At 52.6% G+C, this 19,002-nt stretch overlaps 2 protein-coding genes and 1 long non-coding RNA gene across 5 annotated transcripts; 1 reads left to right on the forward strand and 2 right to left on the reverse strand.

Moving 5' to 3' along the window:
• Positions 1-188: 188 nt before the first annotated feature.
• Positions 189-3,984, reverse strand: HOXA11 (homeobox A11). Its single transcript, XM_004045224.5, has 2 exons — positions 3,099-3,984; positions 189-1,700 (listed from the first exon to the last, which is right to left on the reverse strand). Exons 1-2 carry the CDS (start codon positions 3,808-3,810, stop codon positions 1,468-1,470), a joined length of 945 nt encoding a protein of 314 aa, XP_004045272.1. The 5' UTR covers positions 3,811-3,984; the 3' UTR covers positions 189-1,467.
• On the forward strand, positions 3,093-7,951 carry LOC101150723 (uncharacterized). Its single transcript, XR_010134627.1, has 2 exons — positions 3,093-4,925; positions 5,344-7,951. It is a non-coding gene; the product is annotated as an uncharacterized lncRNA (long non-coding RNA).
• Positions 7,952-13,089: 5,138 nt separating this feature from the next.
• On the reverse strand, positions 13,090-18,859 carry HOXA13 (homeobox A13). Of its 3 annotated transcripts, none has more exons than XR_004071047.3 (3): positions 17,800-18,859; positions 16,646-17,086; positions 13,090-13,535 (listed from the first exon to the last, which is right to left on the reverse strand). XR_004071047.3 is itself a non-coding variant. In XM_031013515.3 (2 exons), exons 1-2 carry the CDS (start codon positions 18,719-18,721, stop codon positions 16,842-16,844), a joined length of 1,167 nt encoding a protein of 388 aa, XP_030869375.1. In that variant the 5' UTR covers positions 18,722-18,859; the 3' UTR covers positions 14,229-16,841. The 3 variants fall into 3 exon arrangements, 1 of the variants encoding a protein (XP_030869375.1); XR_008667195.2 differs by lacking the exon at positions 13,090-13,535 and adding an exon at positions 14,229-16,424; XM_031013515.3 differs by lacking the exon at positions 13,090-13,535 and having other exon boundaries at positions 14,229-17,086.
• Between the last annotated feature and the right edge of the window lie 143 nt (positions 18,860-19,002).

Genomic DNA, 19,002 nt, shown 5'->3' on the forward strand with positions numbered 1-19,002 from the left:
CTGGCTTTCCCAGATGAGATCCCCAGGCCGGCCAGGCCGACTGCCTCTGAGCATTTCCCTAACTCTTTCCAAATGTTGCAAGAGATTAAAAAGACCATTCTCAATACCTTTTCCACCCCCTCCAACACCCTAAAGGAAATCAACTAATGGCAAAAGAAAAAAGAAAAAAAGAAAGAAAGAAAAGAAAATTGGTTATGGTTCCTTTATTTACAAGTTTTTTGAACACCATCCCTGTATGAAGCATACATTCAAATATTCTTAGCAGTGAGCGAGTTTAACCACGGAACACTGTAAACAGATAGGGCCTTTAAATATTTTCATCATCTCTTTTCCCCTCTACATTGCATCTTTTAAAATTCGCTTTGGTTCCTTCAGGGAAATATATATATATAATATAATATTTATCTTTTAAAATAATTCCACCTCACTCTCAGGCTCTTGGAAGGTCACCAGAAGCTTCCAAGCTCAGTTCAAGAGCCAATGAGGGCTGAGTGTGGTGCTGGAACCCGGTGTTTTGGGGGACTCAAGGCCCTCATACCCAAAGCTGGGGACCTGCTGGCCAGGCCCACTGCTCTGCAGCCAGACACTGAGCAAATCCAAGTTTCATTACGTGTGGTGGAGAGTTTGCCAAACCGCCACACTCCACAGCCATTTCCTGCAGAGATCTCAGGGGCCAGTGGCCTGGCTGCAGCCTCTTGGCTTTTCCACGTCTCCCACCTCAGGGAACAGTCCACTTTGTGTCGAGGCTTTGGGCCTGAGTGGCAGGCTGGAACCAAGACCCTCATTTGGTAGAAAGAAAAGCCAGGTGGGCTGTAGGAGGCGGTGGCTAGGAACTCAGGGCTGGATCAGTGTGGTGGGTGGCTAGGAGGAGTGGAAAGACACTGATGCCACCTGGAATCATAGATTTCTTTTCCCACAAGGATTTGCAGCCCTCTTCCACCTCACAGCTACCTCCAAGTCCAGCCGCTGTTCACATTGGCTTTGGAAAGCAGCCTCATTCTGGGCACCTAGTAATCCTACCCCTTCCTCCTGCCCCTGTCCCCAAGCTGAACTGGGCTTGGAGAGCACACAGCTTTTTTACTCAGGGGTCCTGGGGGTGGGTAGGCTCCCAGTAGAGGGAGGGTGTGGTGGGGTTAGTCTCCAGGGGGTCTGGCAGGGGCCCAATCCCCAGTGGAGACCACACCCAGCCCGCAGCTCTGCAGGCTCCAAGAGTGAACCACCAGGGGTCCCAAACCTGTCATTCTAGCTGATGCACAGCTCTCAGAATCCAATGATTATTAGGAATCTTAACCACTGAGATCTTAATCAAGACAGTCCCAGGCCACCTCCTGTGGGGCTATCTCCATGCATCCCTCTCTTGCACACCTCTTTTCAAAAGTCACCATGTGGCTTGACCTTGTCAAGGGCAAAATCTGCATATTATCTCATGTGTATGAAGCCCCCCACCCAATTCCAGCCGCTGGAGTCTTAGAGGAGTGGATTTGCTGAGTAGTACTGTAAACGGTCTCTGTTAATTTTTTTTTCCTTCATTCTCCTGTTCTGAAACCAGATTTTGACTTGACGATCAGTGAGGTTGAGCATGCGGGACAGTTGCAGGCGCTTCTCTTTGTTAATGTAGACGCTGAAGAAGAACTCCCGTTCCAGCTCTCGGATCTGGTACTTGGTATAGGGGCAGCGCTTTTTGCGGGTGCGTTGGCCACCTGTGGAGGGAGAAAAGGCATGGGGTGAGCCAGGTGTGGGGGCTGCAATCCACCCCAGAGCCCATAGCTGAGGAGAAGGGCTGCCATGGGGACTGGTGGTCCAGCCCAAGCCCCGTCAAAGTCTGCCCAGGCCCCTGCCTTTAACGCTCCGACTGCATGCTTGGAACGGCCGCAGTTGGAGGCTCAGCCACAGATAAAAGCCAGCTCCCTAAATAGGCCCCCGGGGAAGCTGCTCCCGCTGCCCCCAGAACAGAAAGGAGAGCTTCGCACAGCAACAGGCGAGTTTGCGCTGCCTAAGCCTCTTTGAAAGCAGCCGAGTGGGGGTTGCCGGCTGCCTCTCGCAGGCCAGACTAAACAAACAGCCGCCTGCGGACATTTCACCTTCCAGCACCTGGGCTGCCCCTTCCCAAGGCAGTAAAGGCGGCTCCAGTCCCAGTCTTTCCCGGCTGCGGCCAAGACTGGGCAGTCCTTAACATCTGGGGCGGCTGCCGGGTCTTTGTCAGCCTGAGTCCTGGCCACCAGCTTCTGCCTCCCCGGCCAGCCTTCCGGCTCCGCCGAGGTGGGGAGGTGGCGGCGGAAGCCCCCTACCCTAGGCCTTCGCTGAGCACCACGGCCACACGGCCATTCTGCACACGGCAGAGCAGCGGCGCTATCTTAGGTAGGGTGAAGGGAAAAGGGGCTTCCCGAAGCTGCGGGCAGGCTCTACTTGCTCCCCCTTTAAAAAAAAAAAAAAAAAAAAGACCCACAAGACAAAAAAAAAATCGCTTTTGACAGATTGAATAACAATTGTGAATAACATGCAGTTGGGCAGGAGGCACGTAATTGCCACCACGCCAGAGGAAAATGGCTTCCTTTGGACAAAAAGGCCAACTTTGGGTTAATTTGTTCTTTTAATATATTGCTAGAGCTAAGCGGGCTACTTTATCTGTTAAACGCGCTCCTAGCGCCGTCGTTAAACAGCGACGCCTTTGAATCCCGGCCGGGACTGGAGTCCCGGCGCAACACATGGCTTTTATAAAAATCTCCGGATTACCTCGCTATCAAAGGCTCCCGAAGCCCTTGCAGGGGGAATTTACAGGCGCCCACCTCCGGCTCCCCAGCCTGGAGCTGGCCCCGAGCGGGGTCGAGCTGCCGGGCTTGGGAGCTGAGAAGGGAAAAAAGGGAAAAGGGGAGTTGTTTTTTTTTGCAGGCATGCCTTGGCCGGTGGGTATTTCACGGCCAATTTCAGCACTCGCCACGTGATCCCGCCTTTTATAACAAAGTTTTGTTGGGGGAAACCTAAAGGCCCTTCATAAACCTTATATGCTTATAAAACAGCATATAAAAATTTAACAGCGGTGCTGCGCTAGATTTCCAACTCCCCTTTCATAAAGCGCAGGGCGCTGCCTTTATACGTACTGGAGCCGCCGGCCTTGTCCTCAGTGTGGCCGGAAGACGACTCGGGGCTGCTGCTGCTCTCGGGGCGCCGCCGCCGCTCTTTCTCCTCTGCTGCCGCCGCCGTCTCCCGGCAGCCGCCGCCGCCGCCGCTGTCCGAACTTGAAGTTGTCGGCGCGCCCGTTGCAGCCGCCGCCGCCGCCGCCGCGGAGGTCGCCGTGGCCGCCGGGGGCCCCTTCTCGGCGCTCTTGTCCCCGGGGTAGTCGGAGGAGGCGAGGTTTTCCGGGGTGCCGTAGGCTGTCTCGAAAAACTGGTCGAAAGCCTGTGGCAGGACGCCGTTCCTGCCCACGGTGCTATAGAAATTGGACGAGACGGCGGGGGTGGGGTGGTGGTAGACGTTGGCCGAGCTCTTGGCCAGCACGTCGCCAGGCACGCCGGCCGCGCTGGGCGCCTGCAGGCAGTCTCTGTGCACGAGCTCCTCCGCGGAGTAGCAGTGGGCCAGATTGCCGCGGGGGTGCCATTTAGTGGCGGGCTCAATGGCGTACTCTCTGAAGGTCACTTCGCGCACGGGTTGGACCTGGGGCAGGTTGGAGGAGTAGGAGTATGTCATTGGGCGCGAAGACGGGGTCTGGGGCAGAAAAGAAGGGAGGCTGGAGAAATCTGGACCCGAGACGTAGTAAGTACAACTTGGCAAATACATGTTAGAGGAGCAGGGACCACGCTCATCAAAATCCATTATTGGGCTACCTTGGGCTCTCCGCAGTAGCCGAGCTTAACATGATTCTCCACTGCAGCTGCCTCTTTGAAGCGGATCCGTGAAGTAGAAATTTGGAGACGTAAGCTGACGTGGAAATCTATCCCCATCCTTAGCAGGGAGGTGCTGGTCATGTGACCCGATGTTGAAATTGACAAGCTGCGAGCTAGTCCGGGCCTTTTTTCCCCCCCTTTCCTTTTTTTTTTTCCTCCCCTCCCCTCCCTCCCGGCTTCCTTTCTTTGTAGCCACCTCAGGGGAAGCAACAGATCGTCACTCGGTGTTCTCACCGAAAGCACGTAATCGCCGGTGTAACTCATGTTGGCTGGGGGGCCTCCCGGCGCGCGCGGAGAGCCTGGGGTGCGCCCCCATGCAGCATGCTTGTGCTCAATTGCAGGGTCCTCGTTCTCGAGTGTGCAGAGGGCGGTGAGAGCTCAACTCTCGTCCCCACCTCCCACCCGCAGCTCCCCGGGTGGGTGAGGGATGCCCTGGACTGGGGATAGCCAGGGAGTCCGTCGCTGTGTGGCCTGTGGTCTCGGAGTCTGTTCTCCTGGAGGCTCGCATTTGCACCCCCTTCTTCGCAGTCCCCCTCCCATAGACTTGCTCTGGGAAGCGCCTCTGCCTCCGACCCTAGCCGGAACCCCTTCGGGGCCAGAGTTTGAAGCCGTGGATGTGCCTGCCTGGTGGCTTGTCCGATTTGCACGGTGACTTGATTACACTCTCTCATTCATGGTCACTTCCGAAGCGCTTTAGTGCCTTCCGTCCCTAAACCGCCAACAGCCAGAACGGCTTCTCTCCGCGGTTTGTCACTGATCCGCAGGGCCCGGAAGGGCCTTCGTCTTACCCGGGATCCACCTCTCCCCTCATCTTCCCTGCCTGCCTCTTCATCCCACCTTCTGTCCTTGGAGAAACCCCCTCCTCCTCGCTGCCTGCCGGGCTTCGGAGTGACTCGGCAGAGACAGAGGCACAGGGGCTGCCCTGCTGCTCAACAGTCCACCCATCTGCCTGGTCTTCTGGAGCTGAGGACTCGGGAAACCATGCAATTGAGGCAAGCCTTGGGCTGCTTTAGAGGCGCTGACATCCGAGGAGACTTCTCCTGGGTATGCTGCATCTTCGTGGGGGGCCCATTAGGCTGCTTACAGAGCTCCAGGTGTGTGGGGAGAATGGGGGTGGAAAGGACGGGCTGAGGGCCAAGGAGAGGTGGCTGAGAAAGGGGTAACCCGCCTACTCTCCTACTCTCCTTCCTTGCAATGTGTGAGAGTGAAAGCAAGGGATGTGCAGGGCAAAAACTCAGAGAGCTCTGTGCCTTTCCTACTGCTCATTCCACAGAAGGAATACAATACCAGAGAAAGGAGAGGTGCTTCCCGAACTCCTGCACCTGGGGAAACAGGGATGCCTTTAAAAAGCTAGGTTTGTGCTAAGGATAGAGAGAGGCCATAGCAATACTCTGAGTCTAGCTTTCTTGAGAAGAGGAAAAAAAATAAATTAAGAAGGCAAAATATGCTCCCCATCCTGCAGGATTGAAGGAGCAATGTTTGGAGGAAGCGAAAGAAGGGAGAGGACACAGAGCACAGAGCAGCCAGGCAGAGCCAGGAGCTGAGAAGGGCCCAGACCTGAGGCCTCCCAACAACTCTCTTCTTGGAAGGATCTGGGGTGTTGCTGAAGGAAAATAAAAAAATATGTAAAAAGATAACCTTTTGCTTTTCCCTCTCCAGGAAATAGCCAAAGTTATTTACATATCTTGGGGAGATTTAGAGTATAAACTCTAAGATCTTTGGTATTTAAGTGTCAACATCGATTTATTTATTTATTGCTGAGCTGACTGTAACTGACTCAATAACAAATCTAATCATGTATTGCACTGGAAAAGAAATATTCTTATTATGTATTTTCTCCAAATAATGGCCTACCATTGCATTTGAATACCTGCTGTAAATATCAATAATATGAAGTAATTACTCTGTAGTCGAGTAAACTAATTTATTAGCATTAATGTTTATGTGGCTCTCCACCTCCCCCCACCACCTTTACAAGGATTGCTTATCACAAATCAAGCTACCTGGACACATTGGTTTAATGAACTCTTTATTCAAGATTTGCTACAAGAACTTTCATGTCCTTTGAATCCCTGAGAACTGAACTTGAAATTATTTGTGCATCTTCAGCCTGACATATTTGTCCACTGTGGCTTGTCCAGAGGGCAGCAGTGCTGTGAGTGAGAAGGTCCAGTGGGAAGGAAGGTTATTGGAGAAGAGTAGCCTCAGACCTCCTAAAGCTGGGAAGCACATTTACAGAATTGCCCTGCAGCGAAAAAACTTCTATTTCCAGCAGTGACCAACAAGGCAAAATGTTTGTTTCTCCACAGCATCTCTTTTTTAGAGACAGAATATAAAAGACAGAAGGAGAGGTTTCAAACAGCGGTATTCGAGCTGTTCCCTGGCTTGATTTTGGCTATCCCAAGCTCTCTCTCTGCAGCCCACCCAGTCCACGCCACCCCTACCTTCGAACAAAAGGAATGCATGAAGGGTTTCAGTGACTTTGCCATAACAAAGGCGCCACCATTGCGGGGCTCGCCCCGCCCCTGGGTGAAGGCAAACAAATTCTTGCACTTGTATTAGGGCTTTTAAGACCATAATTGAACCCGGGGGCGTCTAGGAAAACCGAAAACAGTTCTAGACAGACCTGCGGTTTTATAGCAGTTTTGGCAGTCAACTTCAGCTTGTGCCTGAGCAGACGGGGCTGTGGTGGCCCGCCAGCGGGGGATGCCAGGCCACCTCCCCCAGCGGCACGCAGCCCCTCTCTTAATTAGATCGGTTTTCCCCTGGTGTCCGGGAGAGCGGTCCCGGCAGAAAGGTCGGTATGGGGGTGTGCGCTGTTCCGCATAACCACTGCCTCCCATGTCCTCCTCAAGGGCCAAACCGAGAGGGTGCTGGCAGGGCTGGATCCCACGGGTGTCCGCAGGAGACAAAGGCGAATTCCGGAGAAAAGGCTGGGGCTGAGAAAGGCGCTCCGGGAGCGGCTGGCAGGGCAATTCGGCAGGCTGCACCGAAGCCGGGTGCCCGGAGGGACTTGCCGCCCGGAAGGGGGTGTGTGGGGGCGCTGCCGTGAAGATGGATGAGGGAAAAGGTTTTTGATATCAGCAGAAGGGAAAACGCCTGGAGTGGCCGAACACTTTTAGTTGCCCAGCAGGAATAGGAGACGGGTACTCAGCTCCCCAAGGCTGCGCAATGTCCCAGCTTTGCCCGCTCCTGCCCTCGTGTTCGGAATATGCTGGCGGTGTGAATGTGAAGGTTTCTCCAGGCAGGCGGCTGGGGTGAGGGGTGGGCGCAGCTCTGAGGATCAGACCAAATCTAGGGGAAAAACGGGAGGCAGACCTTCGGGTCCTTGGTTTTGACTTTGCTCTGAGCCTATGATTGACTCTTCCGCTTTGCAGGAGGTCCAACAGCCGAGCTTAGCCCACCGGGCTCTGGGAAAGATCCGACCGAGGCTAAAGCCGCCCCGGAAGGCCAAGTCCGAGTTCCATTTCTTGAAGAGGCCGGCGCGCGTAAGGCTGTGACATTGGCCCTGGCGACTGGCTTCCCAGGAGCTGTTCTTTCTCAGGAGCTCCACAGCGCGGGCCATCTCCAGAAAACTGTCTTCAGAGTGTATTTCCTTTTATCGTCAACCCAGAGCCCCACCGCGGCTAACGCAAGAGGCCAAAAAATGTTTGGAGGAAGAAAAACAAAGGCAGGAAGTGGCGGCGGCCTGACGGTGCGTGTGTGTCTGCAGAGAAGGGAGGGAGCCGGCTCAGTCTCTTCTTGTTTTTCCAAACTTCAAGGTCCAGGCAGCCCTCTGCAGGGCCGGGCCCCATCGCTCCCCGCGCGGCATTGGAGGTGGCCACCCGGAGAGGAGAAGGCCAACGCCTGCGCCAGGCTTGTCAGGCGGAAACGGCTAACAAGGAGATTTGGTCAGCAAAACAGACCGAGCCTTTCCGAGGCTTCGTCTGACTTGGCCCGAAAGGTTGGGGAGGGGGGGTTTGCGCAGAGCCTCAGGGACCCTCCTCTCTGGGGACTACCATCCCTGAGCCTTACGCTTCGTTCCACCGCCTTTGCAGGCGGAATATCGGAATAAAGTGGGTCCAGGCGCCTCTGCCGCCTCCGCTTCTTCTTGCAGCCTGAGTGGTCCGGGAGGCAGCGGGAGGGCGCCGGCGGGCAGTGCCCAGGCGGGGTCGCCTCGAGGCCGTCGGTGCGCACCGGGCAATGCGCGGCCTTGTTACCGAGGTTGTTGTGCTGGGGGCGTTTCCAGCACAGTCATTCAAGGGACGTGAGCTGCAAGGATCGTCACTTGACAGGCAGCTTAACACCCTCTCACTCCAAGGGAGGATACAGCTGGGTGGCCGGGAGCACCTCCACACTCCAGGCTTCCCAGCTCCAACTGGCAAAGCTGCTGGGCCACCCTCTTCTCTCCTTGGGGCTGGCTTGGGAGGCAGCAGCTGCTCCTTGTCCCAGAAATCTGAGAATTCGAAGTCCCCAGTACTTGCACATGCAGTCCTTTAAATGCCCAGCATTTGTCCACAGTCTCGATGTCAATGCCAAGCTGCCCCAGTCACCACTGTCCTTCTCAAGGGGGTCCTGTCCCCCTACAGTTCCTGATCCTGCTCCTGTCCCCCCTACAGTTCCTGTCTCCTGCCCTGCCTCCTTCCAGCCATTCTCACCTGCTGGGACCTCCTGTCTCTTCCCTACCTCTTTTGATGCCTCTGCTAGACTGAGCAACAGCTGAGGTGCCATTGGAAGGCATCCAATACTCAGGCGCAGAGAAGAGGGGCTGTTAGGTCCCTGACTCTCCCCCAACTTCGGGCTTCCACCAGAGCCTGAACTGAGTCTACCACCTCCTTCTTAGGAATACTCCACCTCAAGGCCCCACCAAGTCTGGCTTATCTCCCTTCCTCTCCCCTCCCTTCTCTACCCTCCTTTCTTCCCCAACACTTCCTCCTTCTCTTCTGCGGACCCAGCTGCTGCTTTTCTAGGCTGGGCAACCCAGATGGGATAGGCCTGGGAGGGGTCAGGACCCACTTGACAGACTGAATCTCACTCCCAGATGGCTACAGTTAAGTTTCTCTCTTGGTGGATTGCTTAGGGCACCATCAATATTTTGCCTCCTCCTGCTTGCCTAATCCCTTACTTTCCTCTGTCCACAAATGTCACACTGTTTCTAGAAAGCTACACAGAAGAGTATTTCAACCCTGGTGACCGTACTGCACACAGGTGCAAGAACTGGCCCGGAGGCCCCAGGTAGAAATGGCAACAGAGCTCTTCTCCATTACAGGAATATCTCCTTCCAAATCAAAGGGTTCCTGTGGGCACATCTGTCTTACGTGGTGAACTGGGGGAGATGGGTTGTCTGGGAAGGCCCAGGAGATCTCCAAGTATTTGTTCTCAGGGCATGGCTTATTGCCAGATCATAGACAATCCATCACATTTTCCAGGCGCTGCCCAGAGGCAGCACTGAAGCTTTGATAAAAAAATCAAGAGATCACCTCTATCACTACCAGGTGGAGGCAGGGGTTAATTTGTCCCTTTGTTGAGACACCTCACTCTCCCCGAAGGTCCCCAACACTTCCTAAAAGCTCAGAAACAAGTAATGCCCTGAAGTGGACCTCATAATTCTGCTTGGTCTGACTGGCAGTTTCAGTCATCCTTCAAAGCCCCTAAATATCTGAAAAGGCCCATACCCTTCCCCTGGCCACTGCAGAGTGGGGCACAGGGCTCAGCTGAGGGTCTCAAGTACCTAAGCAATCTAGTTATCATTTACTTTAGTGGATCCCAAACTGAAGGGAGAAGAGAAGATTACTTCCTTTAATAACTATTTTTATTTTTATTGTTGCCAATTATTAGACTTCTTTTTCCTATAGCATAATGGGGTGGGGGAGACTTTGAAGGGCGAAGCCTTAGTTCTCAGTGTCTGCCTTCCATTCCCCATGCAGCTTTGGCCCAAACGGGTTTCCCAGCAGAGTGTGTCTGAGATAAAGAAGACAAAAGGGGGTGGCCCAACCCGAAGGTTGGCTCTGGTCCTTGGGTCTCGGTCCCTACAGCCGTAGCTCACAGGAAGCCCCCACGCCACAAAGCTCCAACTGCTTCCTAGGGCAGCTCCATTTCCACTCAGTGCTCGTGTTGGCTCACATTCCAGGCTTGAGAAGAGCCATCACCCCATCCAGCCCTCCTCCCCTACACACCCTTCCAGGCAGTTCTGCGATGGGACCCATTCACAGATCATTGTTTCTGCTATATATGCCCCCACAGCCCAGCCCATCCACGCAGCCCTAGGGGTACTATCCAGATTTTTGGCTTCCGCGAAAAGAAATCCTTTGCATGTCCTCTTTGGTTCACCTGGAGAGATAGGCTCAGCGGCAGATCAGGCTTAAGCTAACGTTTACCGCAGGGCCTGATGCTCTGATCTGCTGGAGGCAGGCTATAGGCAGGGGGTAAGGGGCTCTCTCCCTCGCAGAGCGCACTGAAGGATTCTTGGGGGCTGGGAGTCAGCAGTTTTTACCTTGGAAGAGTGCGCCTCACATCTGTGTGGATTTTAGGCAGGAGAAGAGCATCAAGGGTCTCACCAAAGGCTTGCCACTCACTGAGGGAGGGGTCTGGATTCAGGGACTCCAGGAGAGGCTCTCCAGCAGGGTCTTGGCTCCCCTATCCTCTTCCCCGCCAAGTCGGCCCTATGTTCCTACCAGGACCCAGAACTCCGATCCAGCCACGTCCTTTCCCCTGGGCTTGCAGGCGCTCCCTCTCGCCCCCGCTAGGCCTTAGCGGGCTCCGAAGTCTGCTGGACTGGGGCAAACCCCGCTCTTCTGGGACGGGGACACGGCCTGGGCCACCCGTGGCTGCCGGGACTCCTTTCCAACAGGGCTGGGGATGGGAGAGTTGGAAATCAAGGAAGAACCTCTGCCTCCAGTGCACGAGCCCAGAGCCCAGGCTACCAGAACCCGCTTGCAGCAAGGTAACTGTGCGTCCTGTGCCTTCTTGAGGCGGCGGCAGCGATCGGCCCTGACCATAGAGGCGGCCGTGGCGCCGAGGACTTGACCTTTACGGCACGAGAGGAGGGCGCTGGCTGAGCCGCAGGGAGGGGGACGCTGCTCTCTCCAGCCTCCTCCACCCAATAGCAGTCCGCTCGACCCACGCCTGCTGCGCGCTCACCCCCTTTCCCCCTCCATTTTGTGCAGTGTCGCAGACCCGCGGCCGGAAACAAAGCCCCCAGCCCTGCTCTCACCACCCTTCTTGCAAGCTGCTGTCGCCAACCCCCCAGGCCAGAGGCTCAGAGCTAACGCTAAGCCCCTTAAGGCCCTCTCCAGGGCCTTCTTCTCTCGCCAGCCGCCCTCAGCCAGCTCCTGACCCCAGCCGCCCTCAGCCAGCTCCTGGGTACCACTCTGGGTGCCAACCGGGACCTGCCGGTGCCACGGTCCCGTGCGCCAGGTCCCGGCCTCGGGCTGCGGGCGGCTCCGGGGCCTACAGCCCAGCGGCGCGGAGTGTGGCAGAGGCGCGGGGCGCAGCGCAGCCCGAGGCTGCCTCCCGCCCGGGAGGACGGCGCGGCCGCTGGGGTGCACAGCGTAGCCCCGCGTGCCCGGCTCGCTCTCCGTTCCCTCGGATAGTTCCCACCGCTCGGCTCCGGGCTCAGAAAGCGGAAGTATTTGGTAGAGAAAAACACGGTTTCTTTTCAGCTCGTCTCAAAATCCCTTTTAGAGAAAATGCTCCTGTCAAGTTTTATTTCCCGTTGCAAACCACCTTCCACGCTGCCAAGAATTAAGACCGGGAGAGATTAAATACCCGATTATTCTCCTGGGGAGGGCGGGGCGGGGCGGGGAAGTGGGCACCCACACCAAACATTCCTTGAAGTCGGCTTGTCCTGATCCAGCCGCTCCCGGGGAGCCCCACGAAGGCCCGCGCGGCCTGCGGTGACGTCAGCCTGCAGTTGCGGGGCCACTCACCCGCACAGACACGGCCCTTGCTGTTCCGCGCCGGGACCTCCGCCAGCCGTCCTGCCGCAGCCCCGACTGGCCCGCGTGCCATCAGAGGGAGGCCCGCTTTACACAGGCCTGAGCCTCCATTTTGAGTAGGGGGTTCTTGTAGAAGCGTGGAGGGTTTGGGGCCGCGCCTCTGTCCCCGAGGGGCGCGACATCAGGTAGCTCTCCGAGTTCACAACCCAGTACCTGGGGGAGGCCCTATGTCGCCGCATAACCGCCCGCAGAGGTTTGGAAATCTCTGAGACCCGCTGTAATTATTTCTGCCCAGTGGATCCGGCTCTTCAGCGTCACGAGAGCCGGGCAGAAATGAAATCAACTGTGGCAAGGCCTTGGCTGCTTTCACGGAGGAATTTTTCTGCGCCAGTGTCTTTTTCCTTCCCTTTAAAATAAAATTAAAAATAGCAAGCACTTCTCAGGCATTCATCAGAGATAGGTAGATGCACGAGGATTAAGTGGGCATTTTCATAAAGAATGAGGCCGGCTGTTATGGACCGGCGGCCTAGCAGATGAAAACTTAATTAGCGTGCCTGTCCTAAAACCTAGGCATAAATCTCCCTCTGCCTTTTGGATAACGCTACATCTTTGCTTATGAGAAATGGGATGTGAGCAACTCGCTGCACATTTCTCTGATTCTCCAGGTCTTGGTCGGCTGACACGCATTCGATCAAGTTTAAAGGAATGCGCATAAATCAGCAAGCCCCTAGCGTCTCCTTGGGAGAGGTCCGCAAATCCAGGAGGGCGCCTCTGAACCCACCGGGTCTGGGGATTAGCAGTCCAGGGCAACCTCCGTCTCTGCTCCTGAACTCGGGAATTCGCAGAGGAAGCAAGACACTGCATCTTCACCAAGCCCTCCAAACACATGCAGCAGAGTGCAATCTGCACTTATATGTATTACAAAGTGAAATCTGTGTCAACTCTCCGCACACAAATGTTGCATCTGCAGCTGAATTTCGCTGCCTAGTGGTGAATTTTTGAGAAAAGATTTCAACTAGGTTGTTTTAATTTTTTTCTTTCCTTTTCTGTGAATTTTTTTTAAAAACCCACAACTTGAATAACTTGAATGGGTGGCTTCAGCTCTGCATCAGTCACAAATAGGAGTGAAATGCACAGCGACATTTAACAATCATCCACTTAAAATAACTAAATAAATATGATAGTACTGAGAGCAGATAGAAAAAGTAGGGTTTTTTTTTTAAGTCCCATTTTTATTTTCTTAATTCAGGAAGAGTTTTCTTTTTAGAAAAAAATACTTTAATCAGGCTTTCAACAACATTATCCATGGGTCAGTGGCTGATACTATTATTCCTATTTTTCAGGAGGTGGCTGGTCTCTCCTTGATTTTTGTTTTTGTTTTTGTTTCTGTTTTAAGGTTTTAGACTAATTGCTATTTGGGCATTAAAGGAGCCATAATAAATAATCCATGCCCACTTCAGGTTATCTGGTAGATCCACAGAAATTTTAAATAGGAGGAGAGTTAGGTAAGATCGACACTATCAATGACCATTTTAGAACTGGGGGGAAAAAATCCCCACAACAACCCTGAAATGTCTTCTGTCATTACAGTTTCAAAAACTAGAGAGAGAAAAAAAGAAGGCTACTACTTTACCCAGGGTTCCTGTAGTGGTGATGGCTTTCGAAAGGGGCGGGATCCCGGCTGGAGAGCTGCTGTTGGCCTCCTTCCTAGGCTCGAGGCTCAGAATATTTCTTACATCTAAAGAAAAATATCCCCTGTCAACAGAAGAGTCCCTTTTGGAGCTGTTCTTAAACACACAGTTTGATCCAGCTTTGAGGGGATTTTCCACCACTTTAAACATTTTGGGAGAAAGTTGTTACTTTGGCTTGATGGCAGCTCATTTGGAAATGGAGTACTGTTTGGAACAAGAGGTGGAGAGGTGGGTCTGAAGTAACATTATCATTTGTTTCCACAAGTGGAGTGAAAATCCTCAGGGCAGCAAAATATAATTGAATTTCTCGAGACCTTTCGATATGTATGTTTCAACACCAGCCTGTTTTTGAGACAGCTTTAGAGACTCTTTCCATAATTCTCATCTATAAAGAAGTTGTGAGTCCTCAGGAGAGGTTGGAGAGGTTTCCGGCAGCCACTTTTGTAACCAATCAATATTATTTTCCATAAAATGATGAATCTGGTTCTTCCATTCACTATTACTTTCCTCTAACGTAAAGATAAAATTAGCCTGCATCTCACAATTCTGCATCCCACGGCTACTGATTCCACCAACATTTTAATACATATGCGCATAGCATAGCTTTGACAAAAACACATTATCCTATGTGTATATTAAATATACAAACATACATATGTATTCTTTATGACTCTGAATACAGCACCTGATTGTTGTTAGAGGTCGACAGTAGATATAATATTATTATTATAGTTTTGATGGAAGTTGCTAATATTAAACATATTTATTTATCCTACAAATCAAATGGCAGATTCACAAGCATCAATATAAGATTGCACACCACCCTGGAGCAGTACTCAGCTCTGAGTTATCCAGGATAACTCTCGTTCTGTATCCAATCCTGTGGTCATTTTGTAGATAGGAAATATTAAGTCCTCTTTACTGGTCTCTCAAGAGGTGGGTTTCTTAGACTTTCTGAAACATAACTCTAGAACTCTAGACTTAGCAAGGCATCTGAATCTTAATTTGCTGTAAAGACTCCTCAATAGTTCTAATTACAGTGTGAGACCACCCTGGAGGATGAGGACCAGGAAAGAATGGTGATTTAAGAACACATCTTAGACTGTAACAAAAATGTACAGCTTTAAAGCAGATCTGCAGAAATCTGATGCAGAGCAAGCCACTGTGAAGACAAATCAAATTTGGCCATTAGAGAAAAGGAACAAGGCTTCATCTTGTAAAGTACATTTTGTACCTCAATTCTAGAAATCACCTTAAATTACAATATCTTGCGTCATTAGCAATTAATGATATGATATCTGTACAGATTCTACAAATATATATACAAGCACACACAAGCACTAATATGCAAATGTATACATGTGTACACATATTATATATATTTACATATATACAGGGACATGTATAATTTACATATATTCAAATTTGCTCCAGCTGGAGCCAAATAATTGAGTACTGAATCTCTAAAGTCAAGGAGGTAAGAGCTCTTGATTCCCTTGGTTGAAGAATTACAAGGAGGCTTGTCAACGCGAGGTGGCGCCGTTGATCTACTAATCCAGCTAAGGCCAATTCATGAGCTGTCAAAAGTCAAGGTCACAAATTGTCTTTTTTTCGTCAAGGTCAAGGTTTAAGGCCTTTCGTAGTCCTGTCATTTCAACAAATATCAAAACCTGCCCTCTCAGACACATGCAGACCCAACAGCAGATTTTAAAATACGACAGCTTACGCATTGCTGCTACAAAACAACTGGTTTTCATTTTCCACAGGGAGCCTGGGAATTCATACTATCTCTTCCTCCTTTCTTTTCTCTCCCTTTTGTAATACCTGACTCTTTAATCTCCTTGAAGCACTTATCATTTTTTAGGATTTTAGTTATGAGGGGTTTCTCCCTTTTCTTAAAAATTTGGTAGCAAAAGAAGTACTGAATAATAATAAAGAATGGTCCTTGGTTTATATAAAATAAACCTGCTCCTTTTCTTTCTGTGCAGTGCACATTTAGCATAGGAAAGTAAAGAGTATTTTCTGCAGATTTTAATGGCAGTGACTATTTTATTAACAGAATTAATATTACGATATCACTATCTACAGGTCTAAGGGTTTTTTTTCATTTTTAGTAGAGATATTTAAAAAGCAGGTGCACAAATACGTTTTCACAGTGTGCTGAATGTCTTTATTTACAAGATATCATTCTATAGTGAATATGAACAAAACGAATGTGCTGGTTGAAATAACTGCTTGATTAAAAATGTGCTGTGAAGATGAATCACTAATCTTTCTAATGCACTCTGATAACACAATAAACATGGAAAAATACTAATCTCTTAATAGATCAAAATATAGAATGTAGACATCTAAATATTTCAGGGGAATGAATTTTCATTCTGAGTTTTCTAAAAAAGAAAAAAGAAAAATGATTTCTCCAGCAAATGTTTAGCAAATATTGGGAAATGCCAATTCAAATGAAAAAACGAATTGTATTCAAACCAAAGCCCATCATGTTGGGATGGAAACTCTCGGGAGATCTCACATAAAGTGAATTCTGTGGATCATCTGATGATTTAAACATTTTCAAAAAGATACAAAATCCTTTGGAAAATAACGGATATTGGGGCAGTAAATATAGTTCAAATGCCACAAAATATGCTTGTTATAAGCAATTAAAAATAATTCTTAAAAAGACATTACCGACCCGGGTTCTCTTGTAGCCTGAAAGGTTCAGCTGGTTGGTTTTACTATACTACCAAGACAAATGATCCTCAGAAGAGTTTTCTCTCCCTTTCTCCCTTCACAGCAAATATTCCAAGATCATTATTTCAGTGCCTTCTCGTTTCCCCTCTAAATCTATACATAAAATGTTTTGCAGAACATACAACAACGGTAGGAATTTCGCTAAGATTTACCTGAGCAGACGCTTAACATGCAAAGGGAATGGCGACCTAAGAAGGACAAGCAGATGTTTACAATGGCCTCTTGCGTTTGTAACCAACTTCCAGATTATTACCATCTAACGCAGCGTCCTAAAATATAACGATCACTTAAATACTTACAAGATTTCAGTAACTGCGTAACTTATCTGAAATTGCATATTTTGGGGGTTGACGTTTGACATTTAACGGGCTGGGCTGATGGGGTTGGCGGAAGAACTGGCAGTCTTTACCTTTCTTAAAGTTTTAAAACAGTTGTAGATTCCACTAAAGAGAAAGAGATCTCCTTCGGGAGAGCAAAATGCCAGTCTCTGTCTCTTTCTCTTTCCCATTCTTCAATTATTATTAAGCATTATTATCATTATCTGGGCAAAGCAACGAGTTCTGAAGCGTTTCTTCAAGTTGCCTTCTTGCTCTATTTTTAATCCATTAACTAGTGGTTTTCAGTTTGTTGATGACTTTTTTCTCCTTAACCCTCCTGTTCTGGAACCAGATTGTGACCTGCCGCTCAGAGAGATTCGTCGTGGCTGATATCCGCCTCCGTTTGTCCTTAGTAATGAATTTATTCGTGGCGTATTCCCGTTCAAGTTCTTTTAATTGCACCTTGGTATAAGGCACGCGCTTCTTTCTCCCCCTCCTATAGGAGCTGGCATCCGAGGGATGGGAGACCACGTCTAGAAGACAAGGGAGAAGGCAAGTTACACAGGGATCGGACCCCAGCCAGGGCATAGGCGACAGCTCGATCTGAGCCACCCGCCTTGCAGCGCCCGGCTGCTCTTTGCCACCCGCTGTACAATCCTGCCTTCTGCCAAAGCCTTGAGGGTCAGTGGGGAAGGTAGTCAGTTCTGAACTGAAATGAAATCGCCCAGGGCTCCAGTGACTTCCCCAACCCGGCCATCCTGCAGGAGCAGCGCGTAGGCAGCCTCGAGTGATAGCCTGGTTCAACGGCCCACACCTTAGCGCCAGGCTCAAGGTACAACACTTCTGTGCCTGCCTCCTTTCTGGGTGCCCGTCCCAATACTCGAAGCTTCTACACTGAAGCCATTTTTGAGAGAATGAATAGGGAGGGGCAATTTGGGGAGCTGTTTTCTGGTCAATTTCTCATCCTTAAATTGGTGTCAGGGGCTGGGGAGGGCGGGGCGCAGAGGGAGAGGGAAGCTAGCCGAGGTCTCCACAAGCCACCCCTCACCCAGGGAGAGCCAGGGACAAGCTCAACTCGAGGCAGTGCAGGCAGACCCAGCCAGCCATGCTCGGGCTCCCAGGGGTGCAGAGCCGCTAGGGCAGACCAGGAAGAGAACAGAAAGGCACCCGGGATCGCCCGGGTGCGAGCGGAGAAGAAGCTGGAGCAGAGCCGGAAGACCAGGGCTGGGAATAGGTCGTCATTTACCGGGCAGAGTGGACTTCCAGAGGTGGGGAGGCTGCGCCTGCTCTTTGGGGCAGTACATTTGGCCGTTCCAGCCGTTGGGCAGCGCCCAGGGCTGGTAGCTTTCCATGGGAAGACCCAAGGGCTCGTGGCGCGACTCGCCGGGGCCCCCGAGGCCCGGCACCACTGGCATATCCAGGTAGCCAGGCATGGGCTGATGGTGGTGGTAAGGCCCGGCTGCGTAGCCTTGGTGGTAGAAGGCGAACTCCTTAGCGCGGGAGCTGAACTCCTCGGCAGCTGGGCCGGCGGTATCCATGTACTTGTCCGCGAAGGCGGCGGCGGCGGCGGCCGAGGCGGGCTGCGCGCACGACTTGATGGCGTTGGGGTGCGGGCCCATGCGGGCGCACGGGTAGTAGCCGCTGCCGAAGTAGCCATAGGGCAGCGCCGCGGGCCCCGACGAGCTCTGCGCCGCTGCCGAGCAGGGGCTGCATTGCTTGGCGGCCTCTGCGCCCGCCGGGCCCGCCGGGCCGGGCCCTCCCGAGGACGACGCGGCGGCGGCGGCGGCGGCTGCAGCGGCAGCCGCGGCAGCAGCGGCGGCAGCCGACGGGGGCGCCTCCCCGGGGGCGCTGCTGTAGGCGGACGCGGCTCCTGGCGCCAAGGGCGCCGGGTGCGCCATCAGGTTGCGGCACTGGTTGGCCGCGGCCGCCGCCGCAGCCGCGGCCGCCGCCGCCACCGAGAAGTTGCCCCCTGCCGCCGCGGCCGCCGGGTGGGGGAAGCCCCCGCCCCCGGCCCCGGCCGCCGCCGCCGCTGCAGCCGCTGCTGCAGCCGCCGCCGCCCCTTCCATGTTCTTGTTGAGCTCGTCGGCCACCAGGCCGCCGCCGTTGTCGTAGAGAAACATGACGGTGGGCTCGATCCAGCGGGGGTGGAGGAGCACGGAGGCTGTCATAGCCCGAGCCGCATGGAGAAGACCCCAGTGGCGCTGTTTTAAAAAGCCCCCAAGAAGTGAAGAGCGCGCGGCGCGGGGCCGGGGCCCGAGCGAGGGGGGCGGATCGCGCCCCGCGGGGTCGCGCCAGGCGGCCGCCCATTGGCCCGGCCCCCCCGCTCCGCCCACGGCGTATGCAAAGCGGGCGGCTCCGACTCCAGCTCTGCACGGTGCACCCGTCGTCCCCGCCGCGGCCCGCGCCGTCCCCAGCGCCAGCCGCGCGGCCGCGCACCATTCACCCGGGG

Source organism: Gorilla gorilla, chromosome 6 (assembly GCF_029281585.2).
Source record: "Gorilla gorilla gorilla isolate KB3781 chromosome 6, NHGRI_mGorGor1-v2.1_pri, whole genome shotgun sequence".
Lineage (NCBI taxonomy): Eukaryota > Metazoa > Chordata > Mammalia > Primates > Hominidae > Gorilla > Gorilla gorilla.